The 18,823-nt window shown below is 39.3% G+C and overlaps 1 protein-coding gene across 1 annotated transcript in view; it reads left to right on the forward strand.

Annotated features, from left to right (window-relative positions):
- Positions 1 to 18,609, forward strand: part of LOC122559428 (beta-1,4-N-acetylgalactosaminyltransferase 3-like) — a 211,485-nt gene extending 192,876 nt beyond the window's left edge. Inside the window, exons 15-21 of the mRNA XM_043708875.1 lie at positions 180 to 1,628; positions 6,331 to 6,629; positions 7,751 to 7,904; positions 9,060 to 9,132; positions 12,962 to 13,115; positions 14,118 to 14,244; positions 16,681 to 18,609. Coding sequence (XP_043564810.1) covers positions 180 to 1,628; positions 6,331 to 6,629; positions 7,751 to 7,904; positions 9,060 to 9,132; positions 12,962 to 13,115; positions 14,118 to 14,244; positions 16,681 to 16,789 — 2,365 coding nt within the window. The 3' untranslated portion in view covers positions 16,790 to 18,609. The remainder of the gene's footprint in view (positions 1 to 179; positions 1,629 to 6,330; positions 6,630 to 7,750; positions 7,905 to 9,059; positions 9,133 to 12,961; positions 13,116 to 14,117; positions 14,245 to 16,680) is intronic.
- Positions 18,610 to 18,823: the final 214 nt, after the last annotated feature.

Below are 18,823 nucleotides of genomic sequence, written 5' to 3' on the forward strand. Positions count from 1 at the left end.
TGCCAACAATCTGAAGTCTGTCATTGAAGTCTGTCATTAAAACATTCACTTGTTTAACAGGTTCAGACAATAAAAATAATTGTCCTTGGCACACTTATGGAATGAACTAATAAGTCAATTTGTATTTGCCTTTAAAGGTAAATGAAATTTTTTATGGCAGTATATAAAGAGGTGCAATGAAATACAACGTTGCTGATTTTTGCAGGAAAGCCAAATAAACAGATGAATAATAATGAGGAAGAACTGGGGGAAAATGCTGAACTAGATGAGAAAGAATATGAAGATGATGATGATCAATTTCCACAATTAGTGGTTCCAAAGGCTGAATTCCAAAAGCAAAACCGAAAGAACATTGAGGAGTTTGGAAATAAAAGAAATCATGGATCAACCATTCAGGAGAAGAAATACTTTGCAAAACTACATGATAGACAGCAAGCAGTCACTGTCAAAGATTATGGCGATGACTATGATGATTATGCTTTTAAAAGGAGACGAAAGTTGTTTTATGTTGTAGATCAGAAACCTAGTGATAATGCATTTGGTCTTACTAAGACTGTAGACACTGAGATAACTCTTGACAGTAAAGGAATGAAGGATAGGAACAATGAAACTACTTCTTTTGAAGAAACTATGCAGGGCACCCAGTCTCTGAGGCAAAAAACAGCCAAGATCTCCCACAGTTCTTCAAAAACGTTTTCAGTATCAGATCATGACTTAGAAAGGCAATCAGCAAAATTACTTGTGGGACAGAAGGCTAGAGTTAACAGTACTAATCAGAATGTTTTACAGAGAGAAAATCTAAATATTGACAAAAACATTAGTAGAGTTGAATTTCCTGAAAGGCAAATTCCTAGATTAAGAAAGAAACAAGGAGAAAAGATTATTCAAAAACCAAAGAGGATCATTAATACCCAGCAGCCACTTCCCTTGTTAGGACAAAATGTGAACAGGGAAAATGGTACGTTCCTGAACAAAAAGGGAAGTAAGAAGAGTACAAATGTATTCACAAATCACACAGAATTGACCTCACCTCCCATCTTGCAAGAGGAAGTTCTTCATGATCAAAAACAAATCAAAGTCTCTAACAAGTCTATTCACGGTCAAAGGAATGAAATGTACAATGGTACTGAGAACACAGGACTGAAATCCAAGTATTTTCTGTCCACAAAGGAGCTGCAGCCTGACAATGTAGAAAACCAGATGGACAGAATTCCACCACTTCCAAATGTGCAAAGGCAAGAAAAAGAACACGAGTACCGTGAAAAGAAAAATATTGCAGTACCGTGGGGGTCAAGAGATAAAATTAAAGAAAAGTTGCAAGGGTTTGGGAAGAAGGGGGAGAAATGGGGACATATTTCTTCAATGGATACAGAAACCAACAGTAAGCAGGTAAACGAAGATGAAGATGAAGATGAAATGGAAGAGGAGCTGAATGTTTACCAACATGTATATGACAAAGCAGTTAGTTGGGAACAGACTTTCACAGTAAACAATATAGACTTCAATGCTTTACGGTCAGACTGGATTGATCTGAGGTGTAATGTTTCTGGAAACCTGCTGATGAAAGAACAAGAGGCTCTGGATGTAGCTGAAATGTACTTAAGAAAACTGAACGAGAAACATAAAGGGTAAGTGATAACCTGCATTCTTATTTCGTGTCTGAATATGAAGATGGTGGTTACTATGCATGACAGGTCAGGAAAAGACCATTCAGGATATGCTCCAGAAATCCTTCTGCAAATTTCCTGCATAATACCCACTTTCAGCATAAACTTTCACAAGTGCAGCAATGCAATCTTTTCCAGAAAAGGAATAGAACTGAAACAACCTATTGTTCTGTATAACTCTACCTGGGCTCAATGTAATAATTTGCAATTTTTCAAATTAAAAAAAAATACTATCTGCAAAAGCTATCTAATACTGAAGGATGGGGGAGGAGGGGAGTGAGCTGTGTGGGTCATAAGAACCTTCCAGCATACTTTCATTTTTTTTCGTAAGGTTGAATTATATAAATAAATATACATCCAATCCCATATTCAGTCTTCCAAAATACTTGCACTTATTTACAGTGAGATTCATCTGCCCGAAGAAATAGGTAATTTAGTGGGACGGGTAATTTCATGCAGCCTGTATCTCAGCATATGCACCACCCTGCAACACTATTTCAGAAATGTTTGAAATTGTTGAACAGATTTTATTCCTTCTGTTGCCGAAGTTAAATTATAGCCTGTGTCCAGGAGGAACGGGCAGACACTTCAAGAGGCCTGAATGACGTGGCCTGTGGTGAGATTTGTGGCACATTTGCTTAAGGCAGTGGCAAGTTGTCTATTATGGGGGAATTATTGCCGTTCACTAGCTTATTCATGATACATGTCAGCTCATCAACTGCAGCTCCCTGTTTTACCAAACACACCTAACAAGCCCAAGGTTGAGAATTCCTGATATGGGAGGCCGAGCAACTTTTGTCTCTTTATTCATTCATGGATGAGGGTGGCGCCAGCTAGTTGAGCATTTATTGACCATCCCTAATTGCCCAGAGGGCAGTTAAGAGTCAACCACATTGCTGTGGGTCTGGAGTCACATGTAGGCCAGACCAGTAAGGACGGCAGTTTCCTTCCCTAAAGAACATGAGTGAACCAGATGGTTTTTCCAACAATCGCCAATGGATTCACGGCCATCATTAGGTTCTTATTTCCAGATGTTTATTGTATTCAAATTCCACCATCTGCCATGTTGGAATTTGAGCCAGGGTCCCCAGAACATTGTCTGCGTCTCTTGATTAACAGTCTAGCAATAATACCACTAGGCCATCACCTCTCACCTTCAGCTCACTGCTAGCTGTGAGGAGCCTTCATGTTGCTCAGGGCCAAATGGCATCTCAGGGCACAATGCATGGGCTCCAGCTTCAGCAATCCTCATTCACAGATATTCACATCTGACACTTGCTGACTTCTTACAGTCCTCTGATACATTTGCAGGGTGCTGAGAAAGGACAGACCTGCATTGCAAGGCATGCCAGTTACAGAGATGTACAGCATCTATAGAAAACAGACCTTTCAGTCCAACTCGTCCTAAATTAATCTAGTCCCATTTGCCAGCACTTGGCCTAAATCCCTCTAAACTCTTCCTATTAATATGCCCATCCGGATGCCTTTCAAATGTAATTGTACCAGCCTCCACCACTTCCTCTGGCAGTTCATTGCATACACAAACCAACTTCTGTATGAAAAAGTTGCCCATTTGGTCCCTTTTATATCTTTCCCCCCTCACCTTAAACCTATGCCCTCTAGTTCAAAACTCCCCCACCCCAGGGAAAATTACCTTGTCTATTCACCCTATCCATGCCCCTCAGAAAGTCTTCTACAAAGACACTTCAATGTAGTCACACAACCAGGTAGCTTGCCTGGGAGCACAGCACTTCTCAGTTGGGGGTGGGGGGGAAATGCAGACATGTTGTTGTACAGGAGCGTGCCATATCAGTCTCACTCTGCACCATGTGTGCCAGCAACTGGATACACATATACGTACAAACAAACGCACGGTGGTGTGCGCAGCGAGTAGGCAGACTTGTCTCAAAGTCATCGGGAAGTAATCTTCACTGAGATCCAAGCAGGTACCTATCAGTCAGGGATCCCAGCACAGGATGGCTGGGACAGCCTCCGCTTCCAGTCCACAGCCAGGTTTCTGGTGGAGTGATGTCTGTCAGGAAGTCCTTTCTTTCTGGGCAGTAGATCGTGGTCAGATTGTGACCATGGCTCCATATTAGCCAGTCCAGTGTTGGGTGTAGGGTTGCTGTGGTCAGGAAGATGTACAGACATCAGCCAGGGGTCTAGCCAGATATCATCTGGGCCAGTCCAGTGTTGGGTGTAGGGTTGCTGTGGTCAGGAAGATGTACAGACATCAGCCAGGAGTCTAGCCAGATATCATCTGGGGCTGTACAATTAGGCCGGATGTGTGGACCGCAGTCACTCTGCTGGGCCTGTCAAGTTAAATGAAGGAGCAAGGGGGTTGGGGAGATCAAAGGGAGCAACTGTCACACAAAGGAGATTCTGGACTCTGTTCGTGTGGAAAGGGGGTGATTATTGTGAGGTGTGGGTAATTGTATTTTTGATGGGAGGGGATGATGTGGTCAAGTACAGATTAGGCAGGGGGGAGAGCAGCTTTCACCCATGGTCGGAAGCATCCTGGCTACACCTGACTATTCCTCCTTCTACCCTACTCCTGTAAAAACATTATCCCTTACTCCCAATTCCTCCACCACCGCGCATCTGCTCCCAGGAGGAGCAATTCCACTCCAGAACATTCCAGATGACCTTCTACTTCAAGATCCACAATTTCCCCTCCCACATTGTCAACAATGCCCTCCAGCACATCTCCTTCACTTCCCGTACCTCTGACCTTGAACCCCACCCCTCCAATTGCAACAAGGATAGGACCCCCGGTCCTCACCTTCCACCCCAACAATCTCCGGGTACAGTGCATCATCCTCTGTCATTTCCGCCACCTACAGTCAGACCCCACCAGGGATATATTTCTCTCCCCATCCCTATCAGCATTCTGCAGAGACCATTCCCTCCGCCACTCCCTCCTTAGGTCCACGCCCCCAACCAACCCAAACTCAACTCCTGGCACTTTCCCTCGCCACCGCAAGAGGTGCAAAACCTGCGCTTACAACCTCCTGCACATCCAAACACCTCATCTACTGTGTTCATTACTCTCGATGTGGTCTCCCCTACACTGGGGAGACAGGATGCAACCTTGTGGAATGTTTAAGAGAACATCTCTGGGATACACCAAACAACCCCACCGCCTTGTACTGCTGTATAAATCAGTATTCTTTCTGATTGTTTTGACATTCAGTTTTATTACCTGGCCTGTATTGTGAATTCACTTTTGAGCCAGTCATCTGTAGTGTCTAACCTTTGATAACATTGAGGTCTTCCCTTGGCTTTTCCCATGTTACATAGGACCACCTTATTTCTAGTTCATCACCTTGATTTCAATCATCCCTTTTTCGGATTGGGTGAATGGTTTTAAAACCAGTTAGCCTTAATACTGACATTTATGTGAGATTGTTAGTTTAAGATTAACTGACTCAGAGCCTCTCCCACTCTTGTCATTACCATAAGCAGTTGGAAAGATTTATAGCTTAACAATTAACCCGTTATGAACACACCCTCCTTGGTTGGTTCTTAAGTGGAATTTGAACTCAATGTTTGACTCAGGGCTGTGACACTACCCACTGCACCACAAACTACCCATGGCCTTTGATGGATTCACTGACTGGGATACGTTTGGTTTGTACTCTTGTCAGTTTTGTTGGAAAACTAATGAATTGAGGCCAGGAAGCTGAGGCCATTAAATATAGATTTTATTTTTCATTGTGCTTATCATACCAGTATTTTCCATCAAATTTTACCCTTCTTGTATGTAAATGTTTGAGGTGCAATGGTAACCTGTCAAGCATTGAATGCAATATTATTAAATAGGTCAGTAGTGGGATACTGGGAAATGCTCTTGCCTCTGAATATTGAGATTCTAGGTTTAAATCCCACTCCAGGGCTTGAGAAAATGACTAACAATCCAGTTCTCAGGATGTCCTGTACTGTCAGTGATACAAACTTTGGTTACGGTGTTAAGCCAAGGCTCTGCCTGCCTGCTTGGGGCAAATGTAAAAAATCTCATGGCCTTGTTTTGAAGAAGAACAGGAGGGTTATTCCTGAAGTGCAGTCCAATATTTATCCCTCAATCAATATTACAAAAACAGAATATCATATCTTATGGGAGCTTGATGGCTGCAGATTGGTTGCTGTGTTCCTTACATTATACCAGTGTCTACGTTGCAAAAGTTTTTTTTAGCATAAGACGTTTTGAGAGATTTGGCGGTCGGGAAAATCACTGTATAAATGCAAGGCTTTTTATTGACCAAAAGGGAGCAAAATATCATTTGTTACTGTTGTATTTTTCACAGATTTATTTTTAACCACTGATGCTTCTGAGTTCTCCTCTGATAGTATAACTTGGTGAGGCCAGAAAGGATTTGATGTGGGAATTGGAACTGTTGAGGCTGGTTGTCCTGGGCTAATGTTAAGGTTGAAGTGCAAAACATGAAAACTGTTCATCACAAAGTACCAACATATTTTAAGGTGCACTTGCTGGAGTGTTGCAAGGCAAGGTCATACTTGCTTTCATTGGGTCAGTAAGGCTTAAGGGATGCTTAACTGAAATGCTATGTTTGCAATAATATTAAAGGTGGAAGGTGAGTAACTCGAGTGATTGCAAGTTGAATGAAGCATGTGTTATAAGAATGATTTATTTATTTGGTGACAGAATATATACACTTCATCAGTTGGTCGGTGTTGAAAAGCGCCTTGATCGCATACATGGAAGTCGATATCTCCTGGAACTTGCACTGTTGGTGAATGAAAAAACGATTGTGCGATTATCAGAGTACGTTTATGGCCTCAACAGAAATGGTTACTATATGGATGGTGATGATGGACGGAAGAGGAGAACTGCTTTTAGGCACAGAGGCCGGCAACTCAGAGAAAAGCAAGAAAAGATTATGCTGTGTGCACCAACTGGATTTAACTGGCAGCGCAGTGCCGTGGTACACTTTATAGTTCCAGGTAAAGATTCATGTTAATGTCTGCACTTGGGAATGGGATATCAATTTTAACAGAGATCTGATAACTTTAAGAAATCAAAATGAGGACAATGGCATTTAGCAACAGATATTGTGAAGCAATAGTTTAGCTATGTTTTAACAAGGGGCAGCCTTTGTTTTAAATAAAGGAATATTACACCTACTAACTACTTAATATTAAAAATAATTTTACTTCAGAACTAACATGACTACTGCTTTGCATTCTTGCACTGTTGTATGTTTTACGATAAGTGAGCAAATCTCTTCAGATTTTTCTTTTCATAGGCCTAGTAGAAACCTCATTTTTAAATTTTGTCAGTGATATTGGTGCAGTTGAAGCTATTTATTAACCAAATAGCCATTAACCAAGCTGACTGATCCTCCCATCTTGCCACATACCAGCAAGCTGTTGAATTTACCTTGGTTATACAGTACAAATTTGACCATCTCCCCTGTCAATGCCAAAAATTATTAATTTATCCAAATGTGACTGTTTCCCAAATGAAATGTATTTGCGGTGTAATATGGGAACTCTAGTCACATTAGACTTGCTGTTCTATACCTTTACTTATCATCCCCATCCACGCATTGCCACCTTTACACAAATAACCATAATGCAATTGGTAATGTCTTCCACTTCTGCAGCAAAAGATTGGGCAAAACAAGAATTGTTTTGAATTATTGTACAAAACAAGAATTAGAGACCCTCAACTGGTTTTGAAACATTATAAATTGTATCTTTTTTGGTTTAAACTTGAGGAAATGGAGTTTTGCAGAACAATTTTCAATCTCTCAACTGGGCAATAATCAATAAATCTCTTGAAGAGTGGAATTTTCTTGCCTGAGATAAAAGTTAGTCAGTAGCACAGGGGCAGTGGGTATGTAAAAAGGCCAGGAATGTAAAACACACTGATAAATAAGTTTGTAAATATTCCACCCAAAATATGTAAAGTGTTTAACGGTTGTGAAAATCCATAAAAGAGGATAACGGCCTGCAAGTGAGAAGGGACATTGTGGTTTTAAAAGTGTACTTGCAGTTATTGAACTGAATGAAGTTTCCCAGTAAACTCACAGTATGGAATACTTTGTCTATTCATCCTGCAGTCAAAAATCAAGCCCGGTGGGTGCAGCAGTTTATCTTTGATATGGAAGAGTTGTACAGAGCTACTGGAGATGAGTACTTCAATGTCATCATTACTGATTACAGTAGCACAGACATGGATGTTGAAAAGGCCTTGAAACAAAGCATGCTGACCAGGTAGCTGTAACTTTCTCCCACTGGTCTTTTCTCTCAAGAACTTGACAACAAAATCTCAAAACTCTTTGCATTGAGGTTAGGTTATCGATATAAACCCTTGCCCAACAGGTAGCATATTCTCTATGGCAGAAGTGGGTACTGCAGATGCTGGATATCAGAGTCTAGATTAGAGTGGTGCTGGAAAAGCACAGCAGGTCAGGCAGCATCTGAGGAGCAGGCTTTTGCCCGAACCGTCGATTTTCCTGCTCCTCGGATGCTGCCTGACCTGCTATCCTTTTCCAGCACCACTCTAGTCTAGGCAGCATATTCTCAATGTGACAGTGGCAATAAGGAATTAATAAATATTTTTATTTGGCTAATATGGAAACAGAGATTTAATCTACAGTTGCTTCCGCAAACAGAAGGAGGAACTTTGACTGGATCTAACATTATTATGCAACAATTCTATATTATGCCACTTTTACGGATCATTCTTCATATCTCAGACTTTCATTCCTTTCTCATTGTTTATATTTGTTCCTCCTGAGCTATAGCATTTTCCACATGTGACAATTTTACAGTTTTATGTTTCCTATACATTGTTATCTCTGAACCTTTCCACTAGTGGAAATCTCAGTGAGACAGTGGACAGACAGCAACATTGTCTTTTTCATCTTTGGAGTTCAGGTTTGACGCAGTTAATGCTGTTATGGTGAACCTCTTGCTACTCTATTTTAGCTTCAAGAACCTAAACAAACTGAATCCTAATGATATTGAGCTGTTTGTTGATGCAATTATATGATTTTGGCACAAATTGATGTTAAATTGCAAATCATTTCCCCACCAGTATAGCTGGCGTCACAAGTAGGAAAATAAACCACTTTCATTCATCAAAGGGGACTCTTACAAATTGAGGTTAAGGCATATTGTTAGTGTTTTACTTTTCAATTGTTTAATGACTATGGATAAGGTGCCCTTGATTTTGATGTTGTGTATGTAAAGCTGAAAAAGAGTGCATAGTCCAGCGCTGCTTTTGCTTATCTCAAAACAGCAATAAAGTTCTCATTAGCTATGTGATTCAATAAGGACAGTACCTTTTTTTAATGGAACAAGTATGTAGTTAAGAGCGAGCTAAAATGTCCATGTTCTTGACTCAGGTTCTTGCTTTGTGAACAGGTATCAATATGTGAAACTTGAGGGGAATTTTGAGCGCTCAGCTGGTCTGCAGGCTGGAATAGATATAATAAAGGTATGAAACATTAAATTGATTAAAATTATCACAGTGTTTTAAATGTTATTATTTAAGTCTGCCCAGTAACAGATAAGTATACGCTTGAACTGAATGTATCTTCCAGCATATTATGCTACTTGCTATTCTGACTTCCGTGAATGGAGCAAGATGCCCATGTACACTATGAAGTGTTCAGTTTATATCCAATAATGGTATGCATGATATGTGTTAGGCTGTATTCCTCAAAACGTTGGCAAAAAGAGAAAGATGTTTTACAGCCTACTTCTTTCAAAATTATTTTTCACTTTATCTTTTCAATTGCTGTTCTTCATGTTTTCTCACCTACAGCCTCTCCATGTTTGTGTCACTACAACTTTGCATTGAATCATTCAACAAATAATGACATGGAATGTGGCAATAAGTCAACAACTATTTATATTTTCTATAAATTATAATGTAATCAATATATTTCCTGCAAGCTATGAATTTATCCAGGGTGACGTGTGATAATATATACCTACATATTTTCAGGAATTACTTTCAGGCTGTGGATGAATTTATTTTCTTGGAGCTGGCACTTAAATTAGTCTTTTTTTGTTGGCTTCGATTGATTACCAAAAGAGACATTCTGTGAAAGAGCTATGAGAAAACATTGGTTTTGAGATATCAATAAGGTGTTGTTTTTCTCTAGAGCTAAAGGATTTTGCACCAGTAAAGTTAGGTGTGTCCACCCTGAAGTAACGTTGTTGATGTGATCCATTGCAGTTGATGTCCCTGTGTTGTTACATACAGATGTTAGTAACAGTCATCTATCTTTATATTTGTCATACCATTACACCAGAGAAAGCTGTCTTTAAAACAGAAAACCCTGTTACTATTGGATTTAGAAGATCCATAGTAGGAGTAAGAAATTCACAATGGACAATTACAGAGTAACAAGGATGATGGAGCTGACCAGAAAGACAGATGCACAATAAAGGTGGGGAAGAGAAGGATCCACAACAATGTTAGTGGTGAGGTTCCATAATGTGGAAAAAATTAACAGGACCTGACAAAGACAGCAGAGCCAAAGTAGAGCAGAACCTGGGTCTAGGCTAACAAAGACAGGTGACCACCTTGGGCTGGGTCCTGAGCCTACAAAGACATGAGACCATATAAGATCAGGGCCTAGCCCGGATAATACGGTAGGACAAAATGCCAGGCAACTGAAAATTACACCAGTGCAAAGATGGACCGCAGCTAGGGCTGACAGAAATAAGTATGCATCAAGAAACACAGCTAAAGTTAGAGCCATTTTATTATTCAAAGCCAAGCTACAAATTAATTTCAATTTGTTAAACAGTCAGAGTTACTTTTCATTGAACTCCTTGTGAAGCAAAGTCGGAGGCTGAGGGGTGACCTTATAGAAGTTTATAAAATCATGAGGGGCATGGATAGGATAAATAGACAAAGTCTTTTCCCTGGGGTCGGGGAGTCCAGAACTAGAGGGCATAGGTTTAGGGTGAGAGGGGAAAGGTATAAAAGGGACCTAAAGGGCAACTTTTTCACGCAGAGTTTGGTACATATATGGAATGAGCTGCCAGAGGAAGTGGTGAAGGCTAGTACAATTGCAGCATTTAAAAGGCATCTGGATGGGTATATGATTAAAAAGGGTTTTGAGCAATATGGGCCGGGTGCTGGCAAGTGGGACTAGATTGGGTTGGATATCTGGTCAGCATAGACAGGTTGGACCAAAGGGTCTGTTTCTGTGTTCTACATCTCTATGACTCTATGACTGTACAGGATAAGGTAAATAGTAGGGAGTGGTATCAGTGCCACAGCACCAACGTTTGGAATATCTACAACTATATTGTAACCATGTTTGGAGAAAAGTCGATCAGTGTAAAATTTCAACAATGTAAATGATCTTCAAATGGCATCACTAAGCACACATCCACAGTTGTGTGGTAGAATAATGATTTGATGCAGTTGCTGTTATTTGGAGTCCAGTACTCCAGTCAATACTCACTCTTCTCTTTCTCTCACAGTCAACTCTCTCAGTCTCCCTCTCTGTCCCTTTCTCTCACTTTTTGAATCATGTATGACTGAACATGTAGCGGTGAGGATGTTCACTCTCTTAGCATCCAATTTAAAATGATTATCAACTACTTTCAGGTTGTTGGGCTGTCTTTAGCATTGGACATGTGTTTGATGCTTTTTGAAATCCTTTACAATTGCTAAAATCTGCAGGGAAGGTGCTGAAGAAATTTTGTCCAGACTTCAAGGTATCTGCTCAAGCTGGTTTCTCCCGACCATGGTCGTTTTAACAATATTTCCTTAGGAACCCAGCATGACTGAAAGAATGAACAAAGGGCACTCAGACCAGGACAAACTACTGGAGGGAAGGAAGAAGAACTCTCAGCAGGAAGTCATAATGGCTTAGAGTGGGCAGGAAGCTAGTTTTCTCCCACTTAATCTACGTTAGGCAGCCTACACATCAGGATAAAGCTCCTTCCTGGAATCTGCTGCCTGCCAGCTTATGTTGCAACCTCAATGCAGGGTGAAGGCTGTATTAACTGGAGATATTAACAACATTTCATCACTTTCAATCCAATGTTGCATTAAGGAGGTCATGCTACTTTTCTATTCAGAAACTGCCTACCTTTCACTGTCACTTGCCAGCGAGTAGCACAGGAGTAAATGGCATGGCTATAGGAAGACTGCACACTTCACCACTCTTCAGCTACCATTGACTGTACGTATGTTGCCTGATGGATGCCACAAGGCAATCCTGAGATGTAACATAACTGTAAGAGACTTTTTAGGAGGAGTCATATCAGACTTGAAACATTAAGTTTATCTCGCTACAAATGCTGTGTTTCTCCAGTATTTTCTCTTTTTATTTCTGATTTATAGCATCCACAGTATTTGGCTTTTACAAATATGTGTTAAATGCTTCTGTTATTGATACTTTAAAGATCTTGTTGTTTGATATATTTATAAGTTGAAAGCAACAACAGTTTCATAATGAAAGTAGTGAATGGATTTTTTTGGATTTTTAAAAACCACTTCACGTTAATGTTACTAAATGGGTTATTGATTTACCACAGAATGTAACTGGGTAAATAAACATGCAAGTGTCATGAGTTGGCATAGAGGTCCAATGGAGGTGGGTAAGTGAAGGGCATGAGTTGGCATGAAGATATGATGGGTCGTTGAGGTGGGGGGTGCGGGGGCATACGTTTGAATGGAGGGGGCATAGTTAAGATATTTTGGCCTGAGCTTTCAAAGGGTTTTTGAAGCTGATGACATTGTAGTAATCTCAGTGGACTTAATATCTCAAGGGCCAAGCTGATGCTCTCAGTATACAGGCTCAAATTCAATCACAGCATCTGGGGAAATGTAAATGCAATTAATAGATTGGGAGTTATATGCTTGTCTCATAATGCTAACCTTGGAATCATTATCATTAACATAAAGACCTTTAAGTTAACTGACATCCTTTAGAGAAGAAAATATGCCAGTCTCACTTGGTGTGTCCTAAATATGACTCCAGACCCACAGCAATGTAATTGACTCTGAAGTGGCCTCGCAATTCAAGGATAATTAGGGATGGACAGCAAATGTGGTCTTGCTAGCAACATTCCATGAAATAATAAAGAAAGAGACATATTGGGATATATTAACATTCACACCTAGATTTCCAACATCCATGTAAATGCCTGTATTACTGCTTATTGTTTATGCTGAGATTTCTACCTAAAACTGGCTCTTTCAGGACAACTTGAGAACTGACATTGCAATCCTAGGTTACAGTGATGTTGAAATCTTCATCGTTTCTTGATACCTTCCTTATTTATACTTTCAGGATGATCACAGCATTGTTTTCCTGTGTGATCTGCACATTAACTTTCCTCCAGGCATAATAGACAGCATCAGAAAACATTGTGTGGAGGAAAAGATGGCATTTGCTCCAATAGTAATGAGGCTGAACTGTGGCTCCTCTCCACAGGAACCTGAAGGCAAGTGACAACAATGACTACCTAGTTTTGAGGTTATGATTTGGCTCGTTATTTTGGGGATATTTTCTTATCATTAATCTCTCAAGTGTGCTAATTCTAAGCACAAAAATGTATATTGATATTAGGTAACAAATAGACGAATGCCCGAGGCTTTGTTTAAAGTGCTATGTTCAACTGTTTGAAATTTGGCTATCATGCTTTTCTCATCATTTGTTTGAGAGCCAGGATACTTCTAATGTTTGTAAATGAATGGAATGTGGGCAAGGCTTGTTAATGCCCAACCCTAGTTGATGCATGTTTATTGCATGCTGCGAATACAGAAATTAACACATTCTCAGATTACATACATGTTCTCTCTGAAAAGGTATAAAAAGGGAAGTCTCTTAGTGGGAAGCATATAAGTTACAAGGGAAGGAAAATTGCTGGAAGTATGCGCAGTAAATACCAAATATCAGCTTCAAATCAACAAAACTCGCAGAGTGATGATATAGAACTTCCTTCACCAAATTCCATATAAGATTTGAAGAGCGCTAAAGACTTGGAGCTTTGTGCAAACAGCTGCCATTATCCCGAGAAATTAAATAAAGATGAAGGTCGCTGTTTGAACTTTGGTTTTAGTTGAACTGGAAACAGTGAAATGTTGGAGCTGCCCTAAGAGACGTTTAATGACCAAGTGTGGAATGAATACATAAAACCAGAAACTTTTGTTTCCATAATTTTTATGCAGAAAGGAACTTGCACAATATGGGGATCCTTGAATTTTTATAACACAGGAGCGACGACTGCAGAGCAAGAAGTCTGCCAAGCCCCAATATAACAAATTGTGCACCCAAGTTTGGCCTTAATGTATATGATTTGTTAATTCCTAATTTCCCTGTGTGGTCTGCACATTTACTTGCCTCCAGGTATAATAGGCAGCATCAGAAAACATCATGTGCCTGCTCAAGAAGTGGCAAACATTGTTGAAATAAGTTATATTTAATTCGCTCTTATAATTTCTAGGATATTGGGAAATGAATGGATTTGGCTTGCTAGGAATATACAAATCGGATCTTGACAGAATTGGTGGGATGAATACAAAAGAATTCCGTGATCGTTGGGGAGGAGAAGACTGGGAACTCCTGGATAGGTAACAAGTTTGAAGTTACAGAAAAATTCATATGGAATGCGTGCAAAGGTGGCAACAAAAAGCCATGATTTTAACTGAATTTCACCTCTTGTTTTATTTTCAATTCAACAAAAATGGTTATTTTACATCTGAGATCAATAGATTTCTGTTAACCAAATATATTAAGGAATATGGGAAAAAGCCCAGGGTGGGATTTGGATCACAGATTGACCATGATCTCATTGGATTGTGAACATGTTTGAAGGGCAGAATGGCCAACCCCTATTCTTGTGAAAACTGAGTAAGTTAATATCGGACAGGGTCATTGAGTGTGGGAACTGTACTAGGTCATTTTAATGATCAAGTTCCACAGTGTCCTCAGACATGATTTCAGAAATGGACATTGGGTAGTAATCAGAAAAAGAATATCTGGCTGTTTTCTTTCAGAATCAGGAATGCAAGTGACAAATGATCTCAGTTCAAACTGGTGACCCCAAATATCCGAGATGAAGCCTGCGACCCATCTAGTCTATACTGCTGAACCCACTTAAATAAATATTCAGAGGAAGCTAAAGGCTGTACCTTTTAGTTCATCGAAAAGAAATCTCTTGCAAACATATAACCCTTTCTCTAAAATCCATTGGAAATCAGAGAGAGGGAAAGAGAGAATAGGATTTGCTGGCATTTTATTTTCATGAATGTGAAGTTATTTATAAGAACTAGGAGCAGGAGTAGGCCGTCTGGCTCTTCGACCCTGCTCTGTAATTCAGTAACATCATGGCTAATCTTATCGTGGACTCATATCCACTTACCCACACTCTCACCATATCTCTTAATTCCTTTATTGTTAAAAATAAATCAATCTTCGCTTTAAAAACATTTACTGAAATAGCATCAACTATTTCCCTGGGCAGGGAGTTCCGTAGATTTATACCCTCTGGGTGAAGATGTTCCCTCTCAATTCAGTCCTAAATCTGCTCCCTTTAATCTTGAGGCTATGCCCTCTTGTCCTAGTTTCACCTTCATTCTCTATCGTATCTATTCTCTTTCATAATTTTATGTGTTTCTATAAGATCCTCCTCATTCTTCTGAATTCCAATGAATCCCAGTATACTCAGTGTCATAAGCCAACCCCCTCAACTCCAGAATCAACCTGGTGAACCTCCTCTGCACCCCCTCTAGTGCCAGCACATCTTTTCTTAAGTAAGGAGACCAAAACTGCACACAGTACTCGAGGTGTGGCCTCACCAGCACCCTGTACAGCTGCAACATAACCTCCCTTCTTTTAAACTCAATCCCTTTAGCAACGAAGGATAAAATTCCATTTACCTTCCTAATTACTTGTTGTACCTGCAGACCAACCTTCTGTGATTCATGCACAAGGACACCCAGGTGCCTCTGCATAGCAGCATGCTGCAACGTTTTACCATTCAAGTAATAATTCTTTTTAATGTTACTCCTACCAAAATGGATGATTTCACATGTATTAACATTGTATTCCATCTGCCAGACCTCTGCCCACTCACTCAAGGTATCTATGTGCCTCTGCAAAGTTTCAGTCCTCTGCACACTTTGCTCTGTCACTCATCTTAGTGTCATCTACAAACTTTAACACACTACACGTGGTCCCCAATTCCAAATCATCTATATAAATTGTGAATAATTGCAGTCCCAGCATCAATCCCTGTGGCACACCACTAGTTACTGATTGCCAGCGACAATAGCACTCATTTAAAACCTACTCTTTGCTTCCTGTTAGTCAACCAATCCTCGATCCATGCTAATACGTTATCCATAATGCTATGCATCCTTATGTTATGCAACAGCTTCTTGTGCGGCACCTTGTCGAAGGCCTTTTTGGAAATCTAGGTACACCACATCCACTGGGTCCCTGTTATCCACCTTGCTCATAATGTCTTCATTGAATTCCAAAAGATTAGTTAAGCATGACCTGCCCTTCATGAAGCCATGCTGTTTCTGCCCAACAGGTCAATTTCTATCAAGATGCCTTGCTATTTCTTCCTTGATAACAGACTCAAGCATCTTCCCCATTACAGAGGTTAAGCTAACCGGTCTATAAATCCCCATCTTTTATCTACCTCCCTTTTTAAACAGTGGTGTCACATTTGTAGTTTTCCAATCTGCTGGGACTGCCCCAGAGTCCAGCAAATTTTGGAAATTCAGTCAGTGTAAATTTTATTTTATGTTTTACCCAGCTTTTATTATCATCTTCCTTCATCAGGGAAGAGTCTCTGGAAGATCCTCTTCAGTAATTATCTTGATGCTGCTTCCATATTTATGAACTGGGTGTGTTGTTGTTTTGGGCATCTCTTCGTAGTAAAATGTCACATGCTTGGAAACATAATTTCAGCAATACAATAACTGCACTCAGCAAAAAAGATCAGAGTGTGTGATTTTTGAAAGCATGAAGTGATGTTTATTCTTTATTATTCATAGGATTTTCCAGGCTGGGTTGGAAGTGGAAAGATTATACATGAGAAACTTCTTTCATTTCTACCACTCCAAACGTGGAATGTGGAATAGGAAACAAGTCAAGGTGACGTAGTTACAGTGACCAGAGGAAGTCTGGCTAGCATGCACTTTATCCAGTCAGGATCGAATTACCCTGTCCAAAGACAAATGGAGTACAGTGCTGTCTTAGCAAAATGTATCTGAAGACAAATAAACTGCTGCTGTAATAACTCAGGCTACTAATAGCATAGGTTTTGTGATCTTCAACCCAGGAAGTATATTACAAAGAGCCTCTCTCAGTACTTAAGTTTGTAAGTGGTGAAAAAAAGCTTAACAAGATATTTTATATTTTTTTATTCAAAGAAATGCTATGATCCTGATACATTCGGGTCTGAAATGAAGAGTTATGCTATGGAACAATAAAGCAAAAATATAGATTGACATTTTTCATTTGGAGGACTATGTAAAACTGAAATAATAGTTCTATTTTTGGGGTTGCACTGTGTGGTACTATGATATTCACAGGGCTATACAGATGCACAGTTTCGTCTTCTCTCACATGAAAAAGTTAATGGGTCTACCAGGGTGATCATTTTTATTGTCATAAATTAAAAACTTGCTTATACTTTGGAAGTTACATCTTTCATTGGAAATTGAATAATTCAATAATTAAAATGTTATGCGTCAGGATTCTACATTTGCCATATTTGTAACCATTTAATTTTGGGAAGGGGAGATTAATGATCCTATTTTAATGTTTAAATACTATGGGAAATATTTAAAAGAAACCAGGTCAAGTTCATTCTCTTTAATTAGTATTATTACCACCTCGGTTGGTAAGGTTGAGCATGTGATTTTTCTTCATCTGTGTACATTTTCAGGATAATGTTCTTGTTACTATTTCCATTTTTAACACTTTGAAGAGTTTACACTCACATATATTTAGTGAACCCAGTATATTTTTGTCTATTAGCAATAAGGCTACATGTATGTCTCAGAATTTCTAGGCATGGTTGTGCATGACACATAGCTGTGATCTAGTTGCATTTTAGATGCAGGATCATCTTTGAGTAAACATACGTAAACTACAATGAGGGAAATTACTTCAATTGTTCTTTTAACGTACAGCCATGGAATCAAATGATTCATTATTGGAGTAAGTTGGTTAAGTTTACTTTGATGCAAACTGTGTGCACACAAAATATCTCAAGTCTCCTTTATTCTCCTATATACAGATCTAAATTAACTCTTTAAATACAAATTAACTGTGCACCTATACTTTTACTTGAGTATGCAGAATACACAGGTATTTTTGCTACCTTGTGTTTGTAACCAAGTACCTCAATTATGAGTCTTATATATAAAAGCTCATCACAAAATTCAATCAGAATTTATTTTTCTATAAAGATAGATGTGAGAACTTTAGGTACTTTTCAAACACATTTTGAACTTAAGCAAAAACAATAAGTCCCGGAAATGCTTAGCAGGTCTGGCAGTATCTGTCGAAAGAGAAATAGAATTAATATTTTGCATCAAATATGTTCTGAAGGAAAGATGTATTCGACTTAATTCCGTTTCTATCTCTACAGTACTGCCAGACATGGTGAGAATTCCCAGAACTTCCTGATTTGATTTCAGATTCCCAGCATGGACAGTAGTTTGCTTTTATTTTGGGTACTTAAATAAGCAAGGAAACCAACAAGAAACATTAGTGATGTCAAGTCACTTTTGATCAAGGTTCTTTCCAAGGGTGTAGACTTTTGTATTACTGTAGAATTTGTTTTTAACTGTATCTGTACATTGTAGTGGTTGGCTTTAATAATGCTGGGATGAAGGGTTAATGATTTCTATGAAATTGCTAAGTTGTGTATAATTGTGATTTTTGGAAATAAAAGTTTTGTTTTGAAACTTTTACATATGCTGGTTATTATTTTCATCCCTCTTCAAACACTGTCTGTTGATTAGTGGTAGCTTAGTTTATTAATTAGGGAAGGAATTGACTTTGCCACTTGTCTAGTGAAACCTTTCTGAAAGCATGAAATTAAAGCACATTGCTAATCACTGGGATCAGAGTACCTTCTACTATCTATTATTTCTTTTAATTTGTGGGCTACCATGATGCCTTGTT

The sequence above is a fragment of the Chiloscyllium plagiosum genome, chromosome 19 (assembly GCF_004010195.1).
Source record: "Chiloscyllium plagiosum isolate BGI_BamShark_2017 chromosome 19, ASM401019v2, whole genome shotgun sequence".
NCBI classification, from domain to species: Eukaryota; Metazoa; Chordata; class Chondrichthyes; order Orectolobiformes; family Hemiscylliidae; genus Chiloscyllium; species Chiloscyllium plagiosum.